The sequence below is a fragment of the Lethenteron reissneri genome, chromosome 40 (genome assembly GCF_015708825.2).
Source record: "Lethenteron reissneri isolate LAM-NWPU_2019-01 chromosome 40, ASM1570882v1, whole genome shotgun sequence".
Taxonomy (NCBI): Eukaryota; Metazoa; Chordata; class Hyperoartia; order Petromyzontiformes; family Petromyzontidae; genus Lethenteron; species Lethenteron reissneri.
In genome coordinates, this window is record NC_083818.1 from 6,672,329 (window position 1) to 6,700,164 (window position 27,836).

The following is a 27,836-nucleotide window of genomic DNA, read 5'->3' on the forward strand; positions in this document are numbered from 1 at the left end:
ACGACGGCGGGTCTGGAAGGATGGGAAATGGTGACATTCGTCGACGTATAAAATTTACATTTTGCTTTAAAATTAAACATCGCACAATCCCGTAGGGAGAGGTACCTCGCACGAATAGTCAAAAACCCCACGAACACAGATCAACACACATACCAACACACATGCCACCAACACACATGCCAACACACACCACACTAACACACACACCCAACACACACACCAACCCACACACACAATCACAAACCATCAACAAAGCACACTCGGTAACCACAACCCATACCACCGTGGCTGACCACTCACACTGCCTGGAACCACACCACCACCAACACCACTCCAGTAACAGTCACGAGACAACATTAACTCAACAACATTACACAACCCGCTGCCGCCACCACCACACTCAACAACCACAGCCGCACAACCCCAGCCCCTAACAACACAGCACCACTCCACGCCCATCACAACCAACAACCGTAACCACACCACCACCACCACCAGCAACACCACCAAATCACAACAACATTCAATCACACCCCACCCTGCCACCACCCCCAATAACCACATAGGCCCCCCACCAGCAGCCCCAGTCACAACGATACGCAAGCACACCGCAGCAGCAGCAGCAGCCGGCTCGCCACACCCCCGCAGCAAACCGCGCCGGCAGCAGTCGCGGCGACAACGCACCTCCCACCGGTGCGGTTGGCTGCGTGCGGTGCGAGAAAAAGTTAAACGCACGTCCCCACCACACACACATTGCACCACGCCGCTCAGCCACCCCCAGCGTCAACCCTCCAACCCCCGCCAGCACCCCCCTCTCTCTGCCCCCTCTCCCCCCCACTTTATCCCCCAGGCCCCCCCCCACCCCGAAGAAGAGCCCGCTAACGACTCCCAGGCCCTGGGGGGGGTCGCTGTAGAACCCTTTGGATCAGTCCGATCGGGGGGGGGGGGGGGGGGGGGGGGGCGGTGTAGTGCGGTGTTGAACTTTAGGCCCGGCCCTTGAAGGTCTGCATGCAGGTGTAGCTGCCCGTGAACTTGTAGATTTCGTCGAGCGCCGGCTGTGGGAGGATGCTGCGGGTGTGGAGAGAGAGAGGCAGAGAGAGGGAGGCAGAGAGACAGAGAGGCAACATGGCACAGAGATTAATATTTTAAACTATTAAAACCTTTTGAGTTGTGCGCCTTTTGGCGTCATCTGGTCCAACACCATGTGAGACTAGGCTCTAAGGAAAGCTGTCTCGGGTGTGGACCAATCAACTTCAAGGACAGTGCATATATTATCAGAGTTATGTTTTTTGTTTGCATTTTGACTGCAGGTATTGTGGTCAATGCAAACATGACTCCTTGTAAAAAAGGTGTTAGTTTTGTTGCCAGATAGAAGGGTACAAAAACAATTATCATATTAAAACCTTTTTTTTATTTTACCAGCGTAAGGACAACTGGACTATGAAGGTATATTTCAGAAGCGACCTGGTCACAAATGATAGCTCAGCTAAGTGGCTCATCATCACGTGGACAAATACTCCAAATGTATGTTGGTTCTAAATGTGGAGGGAAAAAAAACTGGAGGACCCGGAGAAACATCCACATCACCACGGGAAGAACACGCCAACTCCAAATACACAGCAGCGGTCGTCATGGTCGGGAGCGAACCCACTACCACCTGTAGACCACACGAGGTTGTTAACGTCTCACCATGGGGAGAGAAAGAGACACGCAAACTCCAAATATACAGCAGCAGGCGTCAGGGTCGGGGTCTAACCGACGACCTCCTGCATACCGGGCGAGGGAAATAACATCTCGCCACCGTGGCGCCCTAACTAATTACACTCCGCACGTGAACAGTAAACCAATTGGTCAATGACAACGCTCTCACCGCGCCATACTGGCGAAATGTTATCTCCCTCGCCTGGTATGGAGGAGGTCGTGGGTTCGATCTCGAACCTGACGCCTGCTGCTGTGTATTTGGAGTTCGCGTGTCTCTCTCTCATCATCATCATCACCACGGTGGCTAGGAGATGTTCACTACCTCGCCTGGTGAGCAGGAGGTCGTGGGTTTGATCCCGACCCTGACGCCTGCTGCTGTGTATTTGGAGTTTGCGTGTCTCTCTCTCTCTCTCCCCATGGTCACGTGGATTTTTCCAGAGTCCTCCGGTATTTCCCTCCACATTGAGAAACGTGCATTTTGAGAATTCGGCTACTATAAATGTCCACATGATGGCAAGCCGCTTCTCGTTGGGCTATCATTTGTGGGCCAGGTCGCTTCTGAAAAAGAGCTACGTAGCTCAGTGGGCCTTACGTGGTAAAATAAAAATCGTAAAAAAAGAATTTGATGCGTTTGTTTGACAATTTCTGCACCGTGGACTTTGCAAATGAAGTGGTCTCTGCTGCTGCCCCCCGGTCTCATGGACTAGCACGCTCGACCTGAAACCCGGAGGTCGCCAGGTTCTCTACCGTCTCCTGGCGCGACAGCAGTCGAATAAATTACAAAGTTTCTTCAAAACCTCCCCCCTGCCCCTATACCCCCCCCCACCCCTCCACCACTCTCTATCCACCCGGCAGCACAATCGCGTACACGACAGCAGGTTGCCTGCCTTGGGGTAAAGTGTGGTTACTCCCACCTCTCCCAAGACGTCGGGCAAGGCGTGGAAGAGAAAGGCCAAACAACTCCCTCGAGGGTGCTATCCGAGGCCCTCTTTAGTAGTGGAGGCCCTTCCGTCAGCAGAGGCGTGAGCCAGTTAACTGCGGGGGGCTGTGCCTTTAGCTGCTCTTTACGAGGCGGCGGCGTCAATGACGACCACGGTGGGACACTGCGATGCTGCGATTGCTTAGTCCTATGAGTGAGTGATTGCGCGAGCGAGCGAGTGACCACGCGACCAATTGAGTGAGCGATTGATCGAGCGAGCGAGAGAGTTCGATCTGCACCTCTTCATGATGATGAGGAAGTTCATGGTCCAGGGCAGCAGCAGGAAGGCGCGGCCCTCCCTCACCGCCTGCACCGTGCGCCGGGCCACCGTCTCCGGCTCCAGTGGCGGGAAGAGCCACGGGAACCTGCGCAGAGACTCGCGGTTAGACACACGGTACTCACGGAGACTCGCAGAGACTCACGGTTAGACACACGGTACTCACGGAGACTCGCGAAGATACACGCAAAGAAACGCGGAGACTCGCAGAGACAGGCAGAGACACACGGAGACACGCGGAGACTTGCAGAGACAGGCAGAGACACACGGAGACACGCGGATACTCGCGAAAAAATGCGGAGACACGCAGAGACACACGGACATAGGCGGAGACACGCGAAGATGGTGGCGGTATTGGTGGTAGTGCTGGTGGACGGTGGTGATGATGACGAAGATGGTGGCGGTGGTGTCAGTGGTACTGGTGGAGGTGGTGGTGGTTTCGTAGCGCGGCGCGCTTAACCACTGTGCCACCGCTCCCCACATCCCAATGCACAAAGACAAAGATCCCCCGTATAGCCTCAACGGACTATTAGAGCAAGCAATGTTAGTGAGCACCTATGAAGGCTGGCACGACACACCAGGGGGGCGGGTGGCCAGCACCACACCCGGCCGCCTTTGTCTCCCCGATGGCAATGTTTACACACTGCACCAGGTACTCATTTTAGGCTGAGTCGACCTAGGGGAGGAGGCCCAGGACCAGTTCAGATATTCGTCACTGGTGTTGGCCGTGAGCAGGAATCGAACTCGGGTCACTGGTTTCGTAGCGCAGGGAGCTAACTCCTGCGCCGCCGCTCCCCACATCCAGACACACGCAAAAAGACACAGGCAAAGACCCCCCGTATAGTCTTAACAGACTGTTGGGGCAAGTGCTGTTAACGAACACCTATGAAGGCCAGAACCTACACACACAGATACCAACGCCACTACCCGCCACTCGCCACCAAGTGACGGTGACGTCCCCACGGCGCCTGTGCCAGGCCAGGTGCACTTTGAGGCCACGCGAAGCGTCGAAGGCTCGAGAACTTCGACAACACGAACACACACACACACAAACGCACGTGGGCACACGCACACACACACACGCACGCACACACACACGCGCACGCACGTGGGCACACGCACACACATGCACACACACACGCAAACACGCACGCACGCACACGCACGCACACACACACGCATGCACACACAGACACACAAACACACGTGGGCACACGCACGCACACACACACACGCACGCACCTGGGCTGCATGCCGCGGAACATGTCGGTGCTCGTGTGGTAGGGCAGCACGGTGGTGGCGCGCACCCCGGGCGTGCCGCTCAGCCCCAGCGCCAGGCTCTCCGCAAGCGCGTAGCCCGCCGCCTTGGAGGCGCAGTAGTCGCTGGCGCCGGGGATGGCGGCGAGCGCCAGCACGGAGCTGACGCTCACGACGTGGCCACTCCCGCGCTCCAGCATCCCTCGCACAAACGCCTTCAGCGTCTTGGGGGGACGCACGCACGCAAGCAACGAGGCAGCGGGTCACGTGGTGGGGGGGGGGGGGCGGCGGAATGTTAACTACCTCGCCTGGTATGCAGGAGGTCATGGCTTCAAACCCGACCGTGACGCCTGCTGCTGCTGTATATTCTGTGCGTCTCTCTCCGGGGTCGGCGGGGATTTTTCCCGGGGCCCTCCGCTTTTTTTGCATTTTAGCCGCCCGGCGCTCTTAAAGTGCACCTGGCTTGGCACAGGCACCGTGGTGACGTCACCGTCACTTCGTGGTGAATGGCGGGTAGTGGTGTTGGTTGTGTTAGTAAGCCATGCGTTCCACGCTGCGTATCATTCAAATGCCCATACTGATGTGTACGTTATGACGATGAGGATGATGGTGGTGATGGTGGTGATGGTGGTGATCATCCTCACCCAGAACTGCGCGAGCACGTTGATGTGCTGCGTCTTGAGGAGGGCGTCATCGTCGCTCTCCAACAGCGGCTTCCCGTGCACCACCCCGGCGTTGTTCACCAAGATCGAGACGTCTCCCACCTGCACGCAAGGCCGGCACCAGCAGCAGCAGCAACATCAGCGCAAGCGGTACGGTACCAGCAGCAGCACCAGCAGCAGCACGAGCAACATCAGCAGTAGCACCAGCAGCAGCACCAGCAGCAGCAGCGCAAGCGATACGGTACCAGCAGCAGCAGCAACATCAGCGCAAGCGGTACGGTACCAGCAGCAGCACCAGCAGCAGCACGAGCAACATCAGCAGTAGCACCAGCAGTAGCACCAGCAGCAGCAGCGCAAGCGGTACGGTACCAGCAGCACCACCAGCAGTACCCGCAGCAGCAGCAACATCAGCGCAAGCGGTACGGTACCAGCAGCAGCACCAGCAGCAGCACCAGCAGCACGTGCAACATCAGCAGTAGCACCAGCAGCAGCAGCGCAAGCGGTACGGTACCAGCAGCACCACCAGCAGTACCAGCAGCCCCAGAAGCAGCACCACCAGCACCAGCAGCATCGCAAGTGACAGCAGCAATAGCACCATCAATATCCGCAGCCCCAGCAGTAACACCAGCAGCACCATCAACAACACAAGCACATTTTTTTATTTAAAGCTTTCGTGACTGCAGGGATTCGTCTTCTTGGTTCTTTCGGTAAAGTCACGTAGAAGGGAAATAATAAAATAATAAAAATAAAACATAATAAAATACGATTCTCACGACGTTTCGGCCACAACGCAAGCAGCCGTCCTCAGGTGAAGAACAGGTCTGTCGGAAAGACAGCGTCTGAAATTGTGGCCGAAACGTCGTGAGAATTGTATTTCATTATGTTTTATTTTATTTCAATATTTTATTATTTCCCTTCTACGTGACTTTACCGAAAGAACCAAGAAGATGAACACAAGCACAATCAGACACTTCCCTCCCCGCGACCTCCCCGCGACCTCCCCGCGACCTCCCCACGACCTCCCCGCGATCTCCCTGCGACCTCCCCACGACCTCCCTCCCTCCTCCCTCCCTCTTCCCCGCGCGTCTCCCGACCTTGTCGCGCACGGCGCGGGCCTCGCGGTAGACCTGCTCGCGGTTGGCGACGTCGCACACGGCGTAGTGGCACTCAGTGCCCAGCGAGCGCACCGCGTGGCACGCCTCCCGCAGGCAGCTCTCCGTGCGGCCCCACAGCACCACCTGTACACGGCGAGGGGGGGGGGGACAGGGAGGGTGGGGGGGCACGGGGATGAGAGTTGTCGAAGGGGGGTGCCATACCCTGGCTCGCCAGGAGAAGGCGGTGTAGTGGAAGGCGCCTTTCAAATGCATGTAAGTCGTTGTTATTTGTTACAGCTGTTCGGGGATAGAGCGTTGCCCCCTTGCACACGTGGGTGTTCTACGGGTGCACCAGCTTCCTCCCACACGGCCTGGTTCAGATATCACGAGGCACCGATGTTGGTGGTAGTGGAGTGGAATCGTATATATATTATAAATTATGTTGGGTCAATCGAACCGAGGTCACCGGGTTAGTAGTGCAGAGCGCTAACCGCTGCTCCGACGCTATCCGGAAAGACAAGGGGGTTGGGGTGCGGAGAGATGGGATTAGGGGATGGGACAGGAGAGAGTCGTCGACAGAGACGGAATGAACACGAGGGACACAGAGAGATGGGAGAACACAGGCAGAGGGTAATAGGAGTAATGGAGAGAAGACACAGGAGGGGTCATGGGAGATGAGAGCGGTGATGGGAGACAGAAAGAACAGACGTAGTCGACAGGCTGCCCAAGACCGCGTGAACTATTTTTTGTTCACTATTTTCATTTAACCAGGTAAGGTCCACTGATCTATATAGCTACTATTTCAGAAGCGTCCTAGCCACCAATGATAGCTCAACCAAGTGGCTTGTCACGTGGAAATTTACAGCAGCCAAATGCTCTGATCGCGTGATGTTGATTTCCCATGTGGAGGGAAAAACTGGAGGACCCGGAGAAAAATCCACATGACCACAGGGAGAGACAGAGAGAGAGAAAGACGCACAAACTCAAAATATACAACAGGCGTCAGGGTCGGGATCGAACCTACGACCGCCTGTATATCGATTGAGGTAGTTAACATCTTGCCGCTGGGATGCCGACACACGACACGTGACGATATCGGCCGAACTCGGAGGTTAAGCAGGCTGCAGCCTGGTCAGTACGTGGCCGGGAGACTGCCTGGGAGTCGAAGCGTTGCCACGTCGAGGGCTGCGAGACGCTCGGGAGATGGCAGTACAGAAATGGATCCTTGAATCAGTACATGCGGCGCCGGTGTTGGCCGTTAGCGGTAATCGAACTCGGGTCGCCGGGTTCGTAGAGCAGCGGCGCTCGCTAACCGCTGCACCGCCGCTCCCCATTACAAGACAAAGATCCCCCGTATAGCCTTAACAGACTGTAGGGGCAAGTGCTGTTAGCGAGCACCTATGAAGGCCGGAACGGTACACGAGGGGGTGGGTGGCCAACACCACGCCCGACCGTCTTTGTCTCCCCAGTGGCGATGTTTACACACCGCACCGGGTACTCATTTCAGGCTGAGTCGACCTAGGGGAGACCCAGGACCAGTTCAGATAATCGTCACCGTTGTTGGCCGTGAGCGGAAATCGAACCCGGGTCGCCAGGTTCATAGCGCAGTGCGCTAACCGCTACACCACCGCTCCCCCATTACGCACGCACACACACACGCGCGCACACAGTGTCTCGTACGCGCACAATGGGCGCACGCAATCGCGGCGCACAATGCGCGCCCGCGGCGCGCGGTGGGGCGCCTTGTTCACGGGTAATTGGGCCCCGCCAACTAAGAGCGCCATTAGCATGCCATTACCCTCGGCGTGACCGACGCAACGGAGAACATTAGCCGCTCGCTGGCCCACCAGCCCCGCCGCCAGCCCATCAACGCCACCAGCCCACCGGCCAACCGGCCCGCCAACCCAGCGGTTCGCCAACACCACCGTTCCAACAATCCAGCAGCCCACCAGCGTATCAACCCGCTAGCGCACTAGCCCGTCGGTCTACCAGCCCTGCCAACACACGAACACAGCGGTCCGCTAACCCACCCGTTCACCAACCCACAAGCCTGCCGGCTGAGCAGTTCATAAACCCACTATTGCACCAATTGAGTGGCCCACCAGCATATCAACCCGTGAGCGCACTAGCCCGTCAGCCTACCAGGCCCACTGACCCGACAACCACCGTGATCATCAAAATTTCCGACCGCTGCCCGCCTCTCGTGAGAACAATAATCGCCGAGCCGCTGACGCGTCGCTTGTTCACATGTGCGCTCTCGCCTGGTTATAATTAGAGGCCTGGGTTAAACAACACTTTCAGATAATTATTATTATTGTTTGAATTCTCGAGACGCTTTAATTCGCCGTGTGCAATGGACGTAAATGATTAAGAGACAACCAGCCTCCCTCCCAGCCCCATCACTAACCTATCAATTAACAAACACGGTTGTGGCGTTTTTAAATTGGGTGGCCACAGGTTAACACAAAAGTTTTGTTCTTTGAAGACTCTGGTGGTGGTGGTGGGGGCGGGATGACCAGATTGGTGCGACCACACAGTTAAAGAGGGATCGTGGACAATAAGAGGATTGGAGACCGTGGGTGTCGTCGTTTCACTGTAGTTTGGGATAGATCGTGACGACGATCACGGCTCACGACGGTGGTGGCGGTGCATGCACATGACTGTATGATCCCATAAAAACATGGCATTTCGGAAATCCACAACACAGACGGAGAACTGCCCGACACGTTCCGAGCCCGTCTATTTCCAGCGCACGGTGGTGGGCTCTCCCCGAGCCGGGACGAATCCGTCCGATCAAGTCCATTCGCCCCACTGCCCCTTTGCTCTCGATGACTCTCAACCATTAAAAAATCGGCAACCGCCCCCGCCCACACTGCAGGACCACCCCCTCCCTCCCCGCGACACCTTCTTCAATGGCGCAACTCGGCAGAGCGGACTGCGAACGACGGGGTGACCCCATTGGAACCTCATTTGGCAGTAAAAAATGATAATTGTTTTTTTACCCTTTTATCTGGCAACAAAACTGACACCTTTATTACAAGGAGTCGTGTTTGCATAGACCACAATACCTGCAGCCATAATGCAAACAAAAAAAAGGACAGTGCATACATTATCAGAGTTATGTTTTTTGTTTGCATTATGACTGCAGGTATTGTGGTCTATGCAAACATGACTCCTTGTAAAAAAAGGTGTCAGTTTTGTTGCCAGATAGAAGGGTAAAAAAACAATTATCATATTTTTTACTGGCAAATGAGGTTCCAATGGTGTAAATACTTACCCGGAGCTCTCATACTCTGATGGTGCGTTGTCTTTGAGTTGTGCGCCTTTTGGCGTCATCTGGTCCAACCCATGCGAGAGACTAGGCTCTAAGGAAAGCTGTCTCGGGTGTGGACCAATCAACTTCAAGGACAGTGCATACATTATTAGAGTTATGTTTTTTGTTTGCATTATGACCGCAGGTATTGTGGTCTATGCAAACATGACTTCTTGTAAAAAAGGTGTCAGTTTTGTTGCCAGATAGAAGGGTAAAAAAAACAATCATCAACGGGGTTACCGCGCACGGATGGACGCATCAGCGACGGGCTCGAACCTTGCGGCCACGGCGCCACCGCCGCAGCAGCGTAACGGAGCGCACGGTGGGCCCACTCGCCCGCTCGTCTTTCACCTTCCGCGACAAACTTTCTCCCTCGATCAACTCGCCCCGCTGCTAGCACCCCGCGCAGCCCCAATCCGGCCTCCCTCCCCAACCCCCCCCACCCCCCGTGACCCTCCGGCAACCCCACGCGTTTCCATAAACTCTGTGCGGCTCGTTTATTTGTGTAGCTTGGCCCACGGAGAGGGTTGGGGGGGGGTGGATTCGGCTATGGCTGTGAGCCGCTGGGGCTTTAAATCATCCCTTGCAAATAAACACCAGCATTTGTGATGCCTTTTTTTACTCCACCACCACCACCCCTCTCTCTCCCCCCCCCCCCCCCCAATGCCGCCCCCACTCCCTCCCACGGGCTGAGTGCAACGGGAGGGCAAGGCGCACCCTCGCATTAGTTCAAGGTTCAAAAGTTTACCGTCCCGGGCGATCTGGTTTACAAGCTACCAAGGTTCGGTCGAAAGTTGTGAACTGTCAGTCCTTCCTGCCTGGCTGCCTGCCTCTCTGTCTGTCTGCCTGCCTGGCTGCCTGGCTGGCTGGCTGTCTGTCTGCCTACCTGGCTGCCTGGCTGTCTGTCTGCCTGCCTCTCTGTCTGTCTGCCTGCCTGGCTGCCTGGCTGTCTGTCTGTCTGCCTGGCTTCCTGGCTGTCTGCCTGCCTGGCTGCCTGCCTGGCTGTCTGTCTGCCTGGCTGCCTGCCTGCCTGGCTGCCTGGCTGCCTGGCTGCCTGGCTGCCTGGCTGTCTGTCTGCCTGCCTAGCTGCCTGGCTGTCTGTCTGCCTGCCTGGCTGCCTGGCTTCCTGCCTGTCTGTCTGCCTGCCTAGCTGCCTGGCTGTCTGTCTGCCTGGCTTCCTGCCTGTCTGTCTGTCTGGCTGCCTGACTGTCTCTCTGTCTGTCTGCCTGGGCGACGTGCTACAAATTAATATTCCCACTGACTTTCGGGTTAAACAAATACCGCGCGCTCAACGCGCACGCCTGCGCAGCCGCTTGAGATGCGAGCGCGGTTTGGTGTTCTGGGTTGGGCTGCTGCCGCTGCTGTAGCTGCGTGTTGGGCGTTTTCTTCTCTCAATCTTTCACCACCACCACGACCGCCGTTCGCCACAAAATAGCGGTGACGTCACCACGGCGCTTGTGCCAGGCCAGGTGCATTTTGAGGCCACGTGAAGTGTCGAAGGCTCCGCCGCTGGCAGGAGGTCACGGAACAGACCCGGGTGCTACGAGTTGACTGGCTCAGATGACTGGCAGATGCACCAACTGTGCACCCCGCTATGGCAACATTATGAATTTTAGCCGCCCTGGGCTCTGCTCGTTGTTATGAGGGTCGCTCCTCTTCCCTCCATTGTTGGTGAAGGGTGACTGCCTCCAACGGCCCAGCAGCGTCCTTCACAAACCTCCTCCACAGATGCCGATCTTGACTCCGCTGGTACCATTCATCGGCAAGTCCAATCAGCTCCACATCCTTCTGTACCACATCGGTCCTTCTCTTCTCAAGCACGTGCCGCGCCCGTTTAGCCCGCTCGACCCGGTCAAACAGAAGCCGATGGGGCATGCGGTGGCTGGGTTACATGACCCTGCCAGCGCACCCTCACCTGCCGTAGGAGCTCAATGATGAGCTCCTTACTGATGAGCTCCTCACACAATCCAGTCTGGCTAAAACCAGGATGGATCATGGGCAGGCCAGCCTGAATGTTTCAGATGTTCCTTCAGAGGGCTCAATTCAACTCCTGAAGATGCCCACAGTAGTGTGTGGTGAGAGCTAGCTTGAGACACCGAATTCTCAACAAGCAGCAGCCCAACAGGAAAGACCACACATGGGCAGACCGTATGTTCCGAATTATATGTGCTTCAATCTCCCCCAATCCCCCGCGCTGAATTTTAAAGCAAAAGTTTGGAGTGCTTCTTATAATCCAGTATATGTGTGTTAGACCAGATAGATTGTATTCTAACACTTGATCTTACTTCCTGGAGCATATTGTAACCTGGAGAACACGGTAATAATTCAAACTGTGCTAAGACCAGTAGAGGCAGACCCCGCTTAACGTTCAAGATGCGTTCCTGGAGAAGTGAGCGCTAATTGAATCAGCGCTAAAAGAGGGGGATGCGTTCCCAACAGTGTCATTTCTTTCGTATGAGAAATATACGAGTGCTTAATTGGGGGTATCGGTCATAGCGCTCATCATAATAATACAAATGGGATAGTAGATTTAATTTTGAAACATGTTTAATGTTTATTATAATAACATCAGTAAGTACTGTAAATGGAGTTGGGCTTGGGAAGGACGCGTCATCGGGACAAGGGATGACGGCCGACGGTCAAGACTTGTGACGGAGCGTCAGCCGAGGGAGGGCGGGAGCGCATCCGCGAGGGCGTCCACCGAGGGGGAGACGGAGCGATGAATTTGGTCCGCGTGCATGGGGCCTGTGGCTGGAGCGCTGCATCCCACAGCCCGTCAGGGGAGACCTTTATCCAGCAGTGGATTAATCAAGTCGGCTGATAACGATGATGTTGTTGTTGTTGTTTCAGGGAGGCCTCGTGATGAGACAGTTGGGAAGCCCTAAACTAATTCGGCATGGGCGTGAATCCAGTGACAGCCAGCGTAGCAATGTTCAGACGATGTTTACAAGTGTTGCGCAATGGTTGGCGCAGTGAGCCACGAACTCTGCGGCCCCGAGTTCCGTTCCCGGCCATGGCTAAACATCAGTGGCACGTTAATGTCTGAACCTCCGCTCCCAGGGTCACCCCCCTCCGCCCGCCCGCCCGCCACCAGCCCGTTTCCTCCCACGTGAAGCCAAACACTCGCGAGTGGCGATCGGGTAAAAAAAACATCATCACAGTATCGCGGGACCCCTCCTGGCAACAAATAGTCTTGAGACCCTTGGCTTACGCGGGCAAATGAAGGAAGGGCATTGCATTCTCTTCTCCTATAACGGCGGTGGTAGTTGCGTTCCTGAAGAACACCGCGTTTATAATGAATGATATAATACGGCGTAAAGCACAGTCCGCATTAAAACACGTGAGATGCGTACGCAGGCTGAACAAAGACCGAGGCATGTGGGTAGCGTCTAGAAGCATCCAGCAGCATCCCGCCTCATGCGATGCTACGCCGAGGCAGCCGACGTAGTCCTGTTCACTCAATCGCACTATATCCAATTTGCGTTATGAAAACACGCGTTATGAAAACACGCGTTATAGGAGAACAGACTGCAGTGTCAACACTGCTTTTGGCTGAACAGTGATTCTGGCGTGCGTGTGCATTCACGATACAACTACGGCAACTTGCCTGAGGTGGTTGAGCGAGTCCATTCGTGAACAGGAATGCTTCCATAATAGCCGGTAGCTGCCCGTCCTATAGACAGTGAATCTTATAATAAAAATAATAAATTAAATAAAAAGGTGTCAGTTTTGTTGCCAGATAAAAGGGTAAAAAAACAATTATCATATTTTTCTACTGGCAAAGGAGGTTCCAATGGTACAGAGTGAACCTTCTCCTATACCGCAATCCTATAAATGAAACAAAGCCCTGCACAAGCAACCTGAAACCCCTGTTCGGCTTTAGTCTCCACCACCCGGTCACTCTCGGCCTTGTCAAGTTTACCCAATCTACCATACGTACGATCGATAACAAAATAAATTCACAGTTCTATTCCTTCCTAACTTAACCGAGTAATACCCCGACTTAGTCTCCCCCTTTTAAGTCGTTTCGCAAAAACGTCGTCGCTTTATTATGATGGATACCGCTGCCCGAATTGCGTCGCCTCGACCCCCGCACACTTAACGTCGATGACGGACATCGTCCGTCCTTCCTCGTCATCCGTCGCCTCTCAGCCTTCGCCTCCACCGCCTACCGCTTGTACACCGCTCAGGAACGCATCTCCGACGTAAACTGGCGTGTTACAATCTGTTTGTTTTTTTCGATTTAAAGCTTTCGTGACTGCAGGGATTCATCTTCTTGGTTCTTTCGGTAAAGTCACGTAGAAGGGAAGTAATAAAATAATAAAAATAAAACATAATTAAATAATTCTCACGACGTTTCGGCCACAACGCAAGCAGCCGTCCTCAGGTGAAAAGGACGGCTGCTTGCGTTGTGGCCGAAACGTCGTGAAAATTATTTTATGTTTTATTATTATTTTATAACTTCCCTTCTACGTGACTTTACCGAAAGAACCAAGAAGATGAATCTGTTTTTTAATCAGTGGAATGGGTAGAGAATTTTAACTATGAAATGTTTTTTTCCATCAAGGTCACAAAGACTTTAGTTCATACATTGCTTTTCATCAAACACCATGGGTTCCTGTTTACTTCTGGTCAGAATGACCGTCACTTGACTCTGCACGAAGAACATTATTCAAGCGCCGTGCCAGACTGGCTCACAGACGGACAAATTAAGTTTAATATATTGCAGATAAGTGCAGAATTACAGCGGCTACATTTTACCTGCCAAACATGTACGAGCATGCCCGGGGCAAGCCTGGATGCGCTGTCCCCACACTCTCCCTGCGCCCCCCCACCCCTTTCACCCACTTGGCCACCCTTACAATCTCAGAATCTTTATTTATACTGCAGGAGGAATCCGATGAGCTATGAAGCTCTTTTTCACACATCTCAAGTATGGAGCGGGTCAGCAAGTTACAACAGGAAACATTACAACAACAACAACAGCGATAGGAGTACAAAACAGAGAAAAGGTAAGCAAGTCATCTTTCAATCTTAATGAGCTAAAGCCTCCATAAGTCACGTGACTTCCGTCTGGCCAACCACGTTCTGAGCTACTCCCAGCCGCCGCCCCCTGTGAAAACAGACTCTGTTACGTGCAGAGCCCCATATTGTAGCCTCGTTCTTCCTACTTTCAGCTTATTTGACCCTTTTCTCCTGTTTTTCTATTTCTTTTTCATCGTTTTCCTCTTATTTGTAATTTTTTTAAACTCTCTCTCGCACCTTTCCTGTTCTCTTCCCCACACATTATATTCTTGACTCTACTTCCCTTTCCCGTCGTGTGTAGCCACAGATTAAACAAATTGCTCGATTTATTAATTCCTTAACATTATCATACGCTGAAGTGGATAATAGATCAGGAAGGTAAACTGGCACTGCTAAGAATGTTGGTTTCAATTCCAGGCCGCCACCTGTGATTAAATCAGTGAGTGCTGCAAGTTTATCACATCCGATCACGAACGACTCCACAAAAACATCTCATGAATGAATTTGCTTTTGGGAGCAAATTGGCTAAATTCCAGCTCTTAGAATGAAAATATTGGTTTGATGGCCATGCTTCGAACGTTTCTGTGCGAGTAGGAAAGTGTTCCCCACTCGAAGAAGAAATCTCAGCGATAGCTGCGTGATATCCGCTTTCCGCAGATCGTTCTCTAAACACGAATAGATGCCCTCCTCTCTGCGAGAGTTCTGAGTGGATCCTGCCGTCTTCTTAACGCGACACCGAGAGCACGTTCGGGATAACACCGCGGGAGATGACTGAACGGGCTCGCAGGGTTAACACTGCATAGGACACGTTGCAGTCTAAGGCACTCAGCTTTCACTCGGTAAGAACGCAGAAGGAGGGACAGCACGGGGGGAGCGGGAGGCGTGTGCACGTGTGTGAGCTCCTCAACAACGATGAAGAACCGGCAAGCAGATCGACCCATCGAATGGTGTTCAACTTGGTAACGAGTGACCCAATCTTTATTATCCTGCACCCTTCCGTGTTAATGACACGGCTGCTTTTTATTTCATCTGAATGGCCCTCACGTTCCAGACAAAGCTCTAGAGGAACACCAATCGGGTATTTTGTCCTTATCTTCTACGCTGGACAGACATTCTGACAATGCGCTAAATACAGCAAGACACACTCCGCACAAAGAAATGCTACAGAGGAGTTATAGGGAGGGAGGAAAAAAAAAAACACGAGTTTGAAATTCTAACCATATTACTATCACGGGGTTGTAAGGCAGCTCACAACACGTGGAAGGCAAGGGTTGGGGGGGGTCACGTTCTCTAGGGGGGCGCTAAGACTGCGCGGAGTTATTTAATTATTGAGATGACCTGGTTCGGCTAAATGCGAAATCCCGGCTGTACATGGTTTTACGGTCACATACACATTTAGGAATCTTAAGACGTTGAATGGAAAAGTCCAATTCTCACAGAGTCGCACTGAGACAAACAACCCAGTTAACTAAGAGTAGCAGGAGAAATGCCTCATGCAGGAGAACTTGTTTTAACATTTGTAATGTTTAATTCTGGTGAGATTATCACATTGACTTAATAAGACGTACTGCAAAAACTTGTTTTGGGTTCACCGATTTACAGATGTCCATTGTTTAACCAGGTGAGGCTCCTTTGTGTCCACAGATGCATTGCCAACCGCTCCAATGTGTATTTTGAGTCGCACCACGTGTTGTTTGGCAAACCTTCCCGACGTTTTTTTGGGGGCGCCAGGATAGCGAGACGTTAACTACCTCCTCGCCCGGTATACAGGTCATAGGTTCGAAACCAACCCTGATGCCACCGCCTGTATATTTGGAGTTTGCGTTTTCTCTCTGTGGTCGCGTGGACTTTTCTCCAGGTGCCCATGGTTTCCCCCTCCACATTTCGAATCAACATGCGTTCAGAGTATTCAAAGTAACATTTCCACGTGATAAGCCACTTCGTTCAGCTATCGTTGCTGACAGCCAGGTCGCTTTTGAAAAAGAGCTACATAGCTCAGTGGGTCTTACCTGGTAAAATAAAAAAAAGTTTTTCTCCACGTGCTGGGAGCTTTCTCTACAATACGTTTGGAAGCTCCAGTTTGTGGAGGCAAAAAGTCAAATATTAAGCCGAACAAGGTACGGTAACAACCCCCGAAAACGTAGCAAAACCGCGGAACGGTGCCGAATTTCAGATGTTACTTGAGGCCACCGGAGGGACTTTTTTTTCTCACAATGAACTTATCAGGCAGCAATAAACCAGGATCTAATCATCAACTGCGTGAGTTAAACTCACCACAAGGCAATCCATTCATTCAAGCCTGGTCGCCACCACTTGCACACAAAAAAATATACACTTAACTTTGTACAGAGTTTACCATCTCCAGCACTGGGTGTTTATTCAGCAAACAGGCACACACACAGCCTGGACCGTAGTTTATCCGAATGGGCTGAAGGGAGAGAGAGCAGTCTCTCTAGGTAGTTGAAGAGGTCTGCATGTTGTTGTACAAGAGCTACTCGTTGATTGCAGTGCTCAAAAGATGACGGGCGAGATGATGATAGAACGTTGTGGGAAAAGCAAAATGTGAAAAAAAAAATGTTTTAACATCTTTCACGTGACAGCACGTCCTATGGATGACCCCAGAACCCTACCCACTACACAACAGAGCCACTCCCCACTCCCCCAACAAGCAGCCTACCCCGCCAGCTATCCGAGCACATGCGTAGCGCACAACGAACCCACACCTTCACCCATATACCACTCACACATCCCAACTACCTACAAACTGGCCACAGCTTTGCAACGTGACCCACCTCCACCTTCGCTCTAAAAAATCACTCACGCTCATACGTACCTCCTTCCTGTCTCCTACCCACACCACGACTACACCAGTACACCTTTACCTCGCATCACTCACACCCATACCTCCCCTACTAACTACGATACAAAGATCCCCCGCATAGCCTTAACCAGACTGTTGGGGCAAGTGCTGTTAGCGAGCACCTATGAAGGCCGGCACGGCACACGAGGGAGTGTGTGGACATCACTCCCGACCGCCTTTGTTTCCCTAGTGGAGATGTTTACACACCGCTCCAGGTACTCATTCTGGGGCCGAGTCGACCTAGGGGAGGCCCAGGACCGCCGCGTGAGTTGGAATTGAGCTCGGGTCACAGGTTTAGTTGCGCAGCGCGCTAACCGCTACCCCACCGCTCCCCGCACACACACACACACCTTTGCAACACTCCCCACCTCACCTAACTCACCCCACACAACACCCGACACGTACAATCAGACATTCCATCCTCGCCCACTGCCATCACCACCCCAAGCCCAGCAGCCGCACGACATCACCCACCACGCCATCCACAAAACCTGCATCGCACGAGCCACGGAGTGACCCACACCCGCAGCACCCAACTCCACGCCACCCCACTTAGGGGCCATCCATTGAGTCCGTACGCATGGAGGGGGGAGGGGGTGGTTAACCCAAATGCGTACCGCTTGAGTATTGGGGGGGTCTACTGAGAATGTACGCATAGGAAATGGGGGGGGGGGGGGTGAAGCATCGATAATAATGTGTCTACATTGGCCTTCAAATGAGTTAGATAGTCCGGCGGTGTGGACTATGTTTGCTTAAACACGTGAATATTATTGATCCTTGACCGTTTCTGCGTGGATTAAATATCGGCCGTTCTACAGGATTCGGGGTGGGGGGGGGGGTGTGCGTACAGGGAGAGGGGTCAAGTTTTGACAGATTTGTGCGTACCGACGAAATGGATGGCCCCTTACAAGCTCACCTACACACCACCTCCACCATCACAATCCTCACCTCCACCAGCCCCATACTACTCCACGCACCCACCCTTCGGCCGCTACCACTCCTCACTCACCTCCACCCATCATCCCACGCACAAAGAACCCCCCTCCAGTATATCCTTAACACAGTTAGGGCAAATGCTGTTAACTAGCACCTATGAAGGCACACGAGGGGGCGAGGTGGCCAACACCACATCCGATGTTTACACACTGCACCGCCAGCCAGCTACTCGGTTGAGGCTGAGTCGACCTAGGGATAGCCCAGGACGGACACCACCCCACCCCACCGCTACTGCTACCGCCCTCACCCACGTGAATCACGGCTGTTGTGTTAACCCCGCGGAGACCTCGGGCCCGAGTGACAAGTCGCGCCCCGGGATTTAGGGCTCTACATAATCCCTACCAAAAGGCAGATTAAAAACAAGCGGCCCACGCCACCCCACCCCACCAACTACCACTACCACCACCACCCACCAGCACCAGCACCACGCGGGGGTTGGCTTTATTCTTCTCCCGTGTTGTTGTTGTTGGTGTGTGCCCACGACGCTCCCCGCAAATGCATTTCTCCGGCGCGTTCATCATCGTTGTAGGCAGGTCGCTTTTTTTTTTAGGGTTATACCGAATCAACTGGATAAAGTGCGGCCGCTCAAGAGACAAAGGGCCCCCTCGTGGCGAGTTGTTTGTTTGCGAGATTCGATTACGCGCACGTCATCTGTTGTCTCACGAGTGATCGCGTGCACACAATCACTACTACCCGCGAAATGTTAACGACCTCGCATGGCACACAAAGGAGGTCGTGGGTTGGATCCCGACCCTGACAACTGCTGTATATTTGGAGTTTGCGTGTCTCTCTCTGTCATCATCATCACAGTGGCTAGGAGATGTTAACTACCTCGCCTGGTATACAGGAGGATGTGGGTTCGATCCCAACACTGACGCCTGCTGCTGTATATTTGGAGTTTGCGTGTCTCTCTCTGTCATCATCATCACAGTGGTTCGGAGATGGTAACTACCTCGCCTGGTATACAGGAGGATGTGGGTTCGATCCCAACACTGACGCCTGCTGTATATTTGGAGTTTGCGTGTCTCTCTCTGTCATCTTCATCACAGTGGCTAGGAGATGTTAACTACCTCGCCTGGTATACTGGAGGTTGTGGGTTCGATCCCAACACTGACGCCTGCTGTATATTTGGAGTTTGCGTGTCTCTCTCTGTCATCATCATCACAGTGGTTCGGAGATGTTAACTACCTCGCCTGGTATACTGGAGGTTGTGGGTTCGATCCCAACACTGACGCCTGCTGTATATTTGGAGTTTGCGTGTCTCTCTCTGTCATCATCATCACAGTGGTTCGGAGATGTTAACTACCTCGCCTGGTATACAGGAGGTTGTGGGTTCGATCCCAACACCGACACTTGCTGTATATTTAGAGTGTGCGTGCCTCTATCTCTCCCCGTGGTCGCGTGGATTTTTCTCCGGATCCTCCGCTTTTTCCCTCCACATTTAGAATCAACATCATGCGTTCCGAGTATTTGGCTGCTGTACATTTCCATATGACGATAAGCCACTTCGTTGAGCTATCATTTATGGATAGGTCGCTTCTGAAAAAAGAGCTTGAAAGTTCGTGGGCATTACCTGCTAAAATATTTTTGTAAAATTTAATTTTAGTTTAGAATAGTATAATACCTCCCCCCCAAGGAAGGCGCGTGTGTTTTCTCTCTGGTTTCCTCCCCACGAGGATGATATCCACGCAACCACGGAAGGAGCCCCGTGGTCGCGTGGACTTTTCTCCGTGTTCCACCGGTTTTTCCTTCCACATTCAGAATCATGTGTTTAAGAGTATTTTGGCTGCTATACATTTCCACGTGATAAGCCACTTCGTTGCAGCCAGGTCGCTTCTGAAAAAGAGCTATACACAGCTCAGTGGGCCTTACCTGGTAAAATAAAAACATATATAGGTATTAGGTAACAATGTTTTCGGCTGAGTCGACCGAGTTAGTAGTGGTCTAGTGCAGGTTTAGATACCAGTGTTATCGATTAATTGATAGATGTTTTTATAATTGTGCTTGTGCACTACTGCCAACACAGCAGCAGCATCATCACCAAATCATGTTTCATGTACAAATACTGCATGTTAGCCTCCAAAAAACCAACCCCTCGTCTACGTCATGGGAGGTGGTAACAGGTCAAGTAGAGGATTGTCAGACAGGGTGAAGTATGGTGGGTGGTTCGACCACCTGGGCCGCTTCGGTAACCATGAAGGCCTGTCTGGACTCAACTGGAAACGCGCTGGCCAACGGGGGCTCTGGTTGGCCACTTAGGCTAAGGGAGTAAACCCTGATAGAATCCCAGGTGGATACCAAGTGGCCAACGGCCCACCTCGGTGGGGCGGCTGAGCTACGGTCCAGATGGCCAACGGCACATGGCGGAGGAGTCACTGGATGTCTGGTGCTTCAGGACGAGCCTTCCAATCGTCTTGGTTTTCTGCCACGCCATCGGACCCAGGCTTGGTCCCTGGTTAAGCCCCGTGCGGTAGATGTTGTGCAACAGATACTGCACGTACATTAATTCACGCACTGGGCACCCTCCAAGGAAACTGTGCCATGGCACCACCACACGACATATCCAAAGCCCTTGGGCGATTGGCAAGTGGAGATTCTCGGGGCAGGCCTATGAAGCGAGAAGCTCCTAGTCACAACCCAGCACAAAGGCGGCAGCTATTAGAAGGTCGTCGTGCACTCGGATTAGGCGGGAGTGCATCCCGGCAGCTGTAGCTATGACTGAGCAGCCCACGATGATCCACTCTGCTCACCCCACATATGGGGAGGGGGCTAGAAAAGGTGCCCTAAACATAGCCTGCCTAGCAACATCCTGCCTGGCTTACCGCGACCAGAGGGGGAGCATCAATAATTGCGGTCGAAACAAAAAGAAATACAACCTAAACATTGGTTCGTGGAATGTCAGGACCCGAACAGACAACGCAAACTCGCAAAGTCCAGAGCGCCGATCAGCAATTGTGGCGAGCTGAGACGAGTTGATATCCACATTGCCGCCCTCAGCTAAGTGGAGGCTACGCCTCCTTTTGGAAGGGTAAACCAGCGCATGAACGACGCCTGCATGGCATAGGGTTTGCAATAGACAACATGCTCATCAACAGCTTAAGTGGGCTCCCAATTGGTATCAATGCGCGTTTTATGACCCTACGCCACAAAGACCAACATGCAACAATCATCAGCACCTATGCACCAACACTGGACTCTGATGAAGACACTAAGGAGACCTACTACAGCCAACTCAACCAAATCCTTCAGATTTGAAGCTTTCGTGACTGCAAGGATTAATATTCTTAGGTTATTTCGGTAAAGTCACGTAGGTAAAAAATGTGAATTATTAAAAGTAAAATAAAAATAAAATCACGACGTTTCGGAGGCAACACAAGCTTCCGTCTTCAGAGTACACCAACAACTGACAAGATGATTCTCCTCGGGGACTTCAACGCTTGAGTCGGGAGAGACCATCACATGTTGAACGGTGTCATTGGTAAAGAGGGGAGTTGTAAAGTCAAACTCCAATGGTCACCTTCTTCTTACAACCTGCTTGGAGCATAACCTGACAATCACCAATACCATATTCAGGCAGAAGAATAGCCTTAAGACCTCCTGGTGAACCCGTGGAACTTAAGTTCAATTCCCGGCCACGGTTAACAATAGGTAGTGTGTCATGTCTGAACCAGTTCCAAAAGACTTGTGAAATATTTACAATTACACAACTTAATTAATCAAAACACGCCTTAACACAACCTTTCTCGCTTAACTTCCCAAACATTTCATAAATAACACTTGTAAGAATATTAAATCATTAAAACTCATGGCTGTTGCAACCGCTTTCGCCTAACTTACATTTAATTAAAAATCATTACACAACTTAACTAAGCTCTATTAGCGAAACTCGCGAGACAAACATTTACCACCAATTAAGTCACTAATCACCACAATCCTGTGTGTGTGTTGCTTGATTAGCCTCAAGGATCAATATTCCTTCAGTACTGCGTCCGTAAGCAAAAACAAAGCTGCAGACCAATTATAATAATCAGGGAATATATAAAGACGTGACGTTAAAAGCAATTTAAACCCCCTCAGCGTTAAAGGCGCATTAAAATGTGCGTGGCAATCATCAGTGGCGAGGACTGCTAAACTCAAGAACGCATTATCATCAGCAGCTGCATCTCAGCCGAATTGTGAACATTACCAGTTTTTCTGTCTTACATAGCCTGCTACAGTAGTACCAATTACACGAAGCAATACAGGGTTCATGCGTTTATGTAAAGTCATAAGTCAGACGTTGTATTCATACTGGAGGAATCCGATGAGTAGTAAATTCGTGGTCAAATGAGCTGTTGAGGCCCGGCTGAGGCAGTGGTGGAAATTCCTGTGACGGGTGGGCGAGTTCCTCCACAGGGTGACTCGACTGTTTATTTCCCCATAACGTGGTAGGGATTACTCGCTTTATCACCCCCCTCCCACCCAAAGCAGCGCTGATGGGCTGATTCAAACTCAGAACCCAGTGATTTGAACTCGCAGCTCTCCGATTGCCAGACACGTCGGCGATTATACATTTTGTGTTTCCCTTTTAATATCACAACCAATATTATGGAGTCACAACATCAAATATGTTAAGAGGGTCATCAGATATAGGTAGGGGTATCGATAAATGGATCGCCGTGTACTGTAGTCATGATGTAACAGAAGCAACTGCGTTATCATCACCCAGGGTAAATCCACTGCTGGATGAATGCTACGTCCACACAAGAGCTTACCGAGCCGAATTTCTCGCTCCATCTCCCACAGTGACGACCCAACATTAGCCGTACAAGGCTGTACCATAGCATTAACTTTGCTACGACTTTTCTATCACACGCTCGACAAATGTACATACACACACGCACACTATGATGTGACAAACGCACGGCAACCGCTCACATTGTCTCTTTTCTGTTTGTGTATTTATATCGGAAGGTGACGGGCGTTGGGGGGGGGGGGCGTGTCGGCTCTACCGGGGCTCAACGGACCCTTAGGCCGGTCAGGCCGCTAGGAAACACCGCGGCTCCACAGCAAATGCGCTAGGCCGCACCCGATGTTCATCACAAAAGACGCGCGCGCTGATCATCATTACTCCCTCGCGTGTTGGCTTCGCGGCAATACTTGCACTCGAGTGCACTTTAGACGAGAGACACGTCGCTGCTGCAAGGAAGATGACGATGATGGTGGTGGTGATGTGGGTCGACGGTTGTGACTTGACCACAACGGAGCGGCATCCGCAAAGGATTGAACGCAGCTGCTCCGGATTGCCGAAGCGATGAAAGCAGCTCGGCTGCCCAGGCGCGAAGCTGGCTTATTTAACGACTCCTGCTGCAGTATTGAACTAGTAAAGCTACTAAAACTTCAATCGCCACCATCATCATCGCCGCAGTGAAATCCAGCATGGGATAGAGGACCCCCCCTCTCTCTAAATCCGTACAACGGACACGCGCGCGCGGCGCCCGCTCCCCATTGGCTCGAGCGAATCCTCGCGCGCGCGCCCCTCGGCCAATCACGAGGCTCCTTTCCCAACACGACGGCGGCGGCGCTCGCCGATCCGTGATAGGAATTACAATCGACGGATGTGGGAAGGGGGGCGAGATGGGGGGCACAGCACAGTTGCCAACTCAGAGGTTTTTGTCACCAGATTTGTTATTTTTTTATTTCAGTTTGTGGTTTTTATTTCTTCCTCCAAGAGGCGAAGTGGGTATACTTTAATAATTTACTTATCTATCCAGGAAAGCCACACTTAGTCGTTTTCAGGAGGGCCTTGCTTACGTTGTGTTTTTATTCTGAGATGTTTTCAGCCAATGAATGATGAGTGCCGTGTTTATTAAGGTCCGGACAGGGTGGCTAGGGGATGTTGTCTTTATACGTGACTTTACCGAAAGAACCAAAGAATAATTCCTGCAGTCACGAAAGCTCCAAAATTAAGATGTTAACAACCTCGCCTGGTATGCAGCAGGTCATGGGTTCGATCCCGACCCTGACACCTGCTGTATTATTGAAGTTTGGGTGTTAGCGTGGATTTTTATCCGGGTCCTCCGGTTTTCCCCTCCACATTTAAAATCAATATCACGCGTTTTGAGTGTTTGTCTTGCTCTACATTTCCACGTCATGATGATAAGCCACTTCGTTCAGCTATTGTTTGTGGCCAGGTTGCTTCTGACAAAAAAAGAACTACATAGCTCCGTGGGTCTTACCTTGTAAAATGAGACAAAATGTGAGCTAAATAGTTCGTATCATACGCGTGGGGAGGAAACTGGAGAAACACGCGCCTTGCAGGCATTACTCCTGAACATGGGTGACGATAACACAGCTGTTGACCATTCCCTTCTAAACATAAACTAAACTTCTTTGTATTTTGCCAAGTAGTGCCCACTGAACTATAAAGCTCTTTTTTCAGAAGCTACCTGGCCGTAAATGATAGTGGCTTATCGTCATATGGAAACGTATAGCAGCCAAATGCTCGAAACGCGTGGTGATGTTGATTTTAAATGTGGAGGGGAAAACCCGGAGGACCCGGAGAAAATCCACGCGACCACGGGATGAGAGAGAGAGACACGCAAACTCCAAATATACAGCAGAAGGCGTCAGGGTCGGGATCGAATCCAGGACCTCCTGTAGTCCAGGCGAGGTAGTTAACATCTCCTAGCCACCGTGATGATGATGAGAGAGACACGCAAACTCCAAATATACAGCAGCAGGCGTCAGGGTCGGGATCAAACCCAGGACCTCCTGTAGTCCAGGCGAGGTAGTTAACATCTCCTAGCCACCGTGATGATGATGAGAGAGAGACACACAAACTCCAAATATACAGCAGCAGGCGTCAGGGTCGGGATCGAACCCAGGACCTTCTGTATACCAGGCGAGGTAGTTAACATCTCCTAGCCACCGTGATGATGAGAGAGAAACACACAAACTCCAAATCAACAGCAGGCATCGTCAGGGTCGGGATCGAACCCATGACCTCGTCCTGTAGCCCAGGCGAGATAGTTAACATCTCTTAGCCACCGTGATGATCATTAGAGAGAGAGACACGCAAACACCAAATATACAGCAGCAGGCGTCAGGGTCGGGATCGAACCCTGGACCTCCTGTAGACCAGGCGAGGTAGTTAACATCTCCTAGCGAACCGTGATGATGATGAGAGAGAGAGAGACACGCAAACTCCAAATGTACAGCAGCAGCAGGCATCGTCAGGGTCGGGATCGAACCCAGGACCTCCTGTAGACCAGGCGAGGTAGTCAACATCTCTGGAGACGCATGCTACGATGAGCATGGTGGGTGACATGACGTAGATCGAGGCGCTGTTTGAGGTGTTCAGGTTCCTGTAGAAGAAGGCTAAAGGCGCAACCCTGCAATTTCCTGCCCACGCCGCTGCTGCCAGAAGAAGCCACTGCTGCTTTAGAGGTTGCTCTAGAGAGAGTCTCTGACAGAAAGGAAAGTATTCGGCCTCCTCTTCCTCAACGTTGGCCTGACGTCTTGCAATGTGGTTGGAGTTTTAAAATAAAAAAAGATAAATTCCAGCCCATTATCACATCCACCAATTGTTTAGGGCTTCTCCACGCCATGTCAGTCATGGGTGAGATGGGGGGGGGGTGACCATACTTCACCGCCCTGGTCAGTGCGAGCGATATCACTCGCATTACACACACGCTCATCTACAGGCGCAGTCCTGCAATTCCCTTGCTCACGCCCTGCTGTCGGAAGGGTGCTCCAGGCTACCAAGAGGTGGCTCTGGAGAGACGCCCCCCCCTAATGCCGAAGGTTGTTTGGTCTACTCTTCCTCCTCCGCGCTTGCCAGACGACTTGCAAGGGCTCTGCGTCGAACACTCGCCAATGAATCCCTCCACTCGGTGACTTGTTCCGACTTCACAGCAGACGGGTTCCACCGATCAAAGCATTCCCCCAACGAAGTTTTCTCTCTCCCCACCACCAACAACATCATCACCATCATCATGATCACCATCATCATCATCATCACCACCATCATCACCATCGCCATCATCACCATCATCATCACCACCATCATCATCACCATCATCATCACCATCATCATCACCATCATCACCATCATCACCATCACCATCATCACCACCATCATCACCATCATCATCATCACCACCACCAACAACATCATCACCATCATCACCATCATCATCATCACCATCATCACCATCATCATCATCACCACCATCATCATCACCATCATCACCATCATCACCATCACCATCATCACCATCATCACCATCACCATATTCACCATCACCACCATCACCATCATCACCATCATCATCACCATCATCATCATCACCATCATCATCATCACCATCATCATCATCACCATCATTACCATCATCACCATCACCATATTCACCATCACCATCATCACCATCATCATCACCATCATCACCATCATCATCACCATCATCACCATCACCATATTCACCATCACCATCATCACCATCATCACCATCATCATCACCATCATCACCATCCACCAACACTTCTCCAAAACAAGTTGGCAACACTGGCCCGAGCACGCCACCTTATGCGTGCTACCAATTACAAGAGACGGGACGTAGAGGAAAGGGGATGATGATGAGGATGAGGAAGGGAAGGAGGGAGGAGGAGGGGAGACGGGCTACTGGAACATGCTGATAATCATGCCGCTGCTGCTGATGATGATGGTGATGATGATGGTGGTGATGGTGATGATGATGCTGCTGATGATGATGGTGGTGATGGTGATGATGATGGTGGTGATGATGGTGGTGATGGTGGTGATGATGGTGATGATGGTGATGGTAATGATGGTGATGATGATGGTAATGATGGTGATGATGATGATGGTGATGATGATGATGGTGATGATGGTGATGATGATGGTGATGATGGCGATGATGATGATGATGGCGATGATGATGATGATGGTGATGATGGTGGTGATGATGATGGTGGTGGTGATGATGATGGTGATAATGATGGTGATGATGTTGATGATAAAGATGGTGATGATAATGGTGATGATGATGATGGCGATGTTGATGATGATGGTAATGATGATGATGGTGATGATGATGATGGCGATGTTGATGATGATAATCATGACGTGAAACGCACCTTGCTGACTCCTTGACGCGCAAACTCCAACGCCAGCTGCCGACCAATGCCTCTTCCTCCTCCCGTGATGAGCACCACGTCCCCCGAGAGGTCGCGGGCCGGAGTCGCGCTCCACAGCGGCGACAGGAGAGCGCGGAGCAAACAGCGACACGTCTCCAGGGCGAGCAGCACGAGAAGGACCAGCAGGGCAAAGCTGCCCCGGCACGTTGCCATCCTCTCGCTGCCCGCCCTGCTTTGTATCTCTCTCTCTTCTCTCCTCCTGTCCCTCCTCCTCCTTCCTCCTCTCTCTTCTCGTCTCGCTCCTCTGTCGGATTGTTGTCTAAGTTGACTCACACCCACCCCCCCTTCCCCTTACTCCCGCCCGTGTGCCCTCCTCCTCTCTCTCTCTCCCTCTCTCTCTCTCCCCGTGTGTGTCTCTCGCTGTGTCTGTCTCAGCAGCAGCAGCAGCCTCAAGCGCGCCCTCTACTCCCACGCGGCTCCCTTCTGGTCTGACACCGCCACCACCACCACCCCCAGTACCCCCAGTAGCTC

General features: G+C 52.1%; 1 protein-coding gene across 1 annotated transcript; it reads right to left on the bottom strand.

Annotated features, from left to right (window-relative positions):
• Positions 1 to 834: 834 nt before the first annotated feature.
• DHRS3 (dehydrogenase/reductase 3) lies at positions 835 to 27,606 on the bottom strand. Its single transcript, XM_061568020.1, has 6 exons — positions 27,306 to 27,606; positions 5,971 to 6,114; positions 4,859 to 4,978; positions 4,200 to 4,438; positions 2,920 to 3,045; positions 835 to 1,068 (listed from the first exon to the last, which is right to left on the bottom strand). Exons 1-6 carry the CDS (start codon positions 27,516 to 27,518, stop codon positions 984 to 986), a joined length of 927 nt encoding a protein of 308 aa, XP_061424004.1. The 5' UTR covers positions 27,519 to 27,606; the 3' UTR covers positions 835 to 983.
• Between the last annotated feature and the right edge of the window lie 230 nt (positions 27,607 to 27,836).

Coding starts and splice junctions, on each gene's coding strand:
- DHRS3 (XM_061568020.1), bottom strand. CDS start 27,518: ATGGCAACGTGCCGGGGCAGCTTTGCCCTGCTGGTCCTTCTCGTGCTG. Junction 6,115..27,305: donor CGCGTCAAGGAGTCAGCAAG/GTGCGTTTCACG, acceptor CGCCGTGTACAG/GTGGTGCTGTGGGGCCGCAC. Junction 1,069..2,919: donor TTCCTCATCATCATGAAGAG/GTGCAGATCGAA, acceptor CCACACCCGCAG/CATCCTCCCACAGCCGGCGC.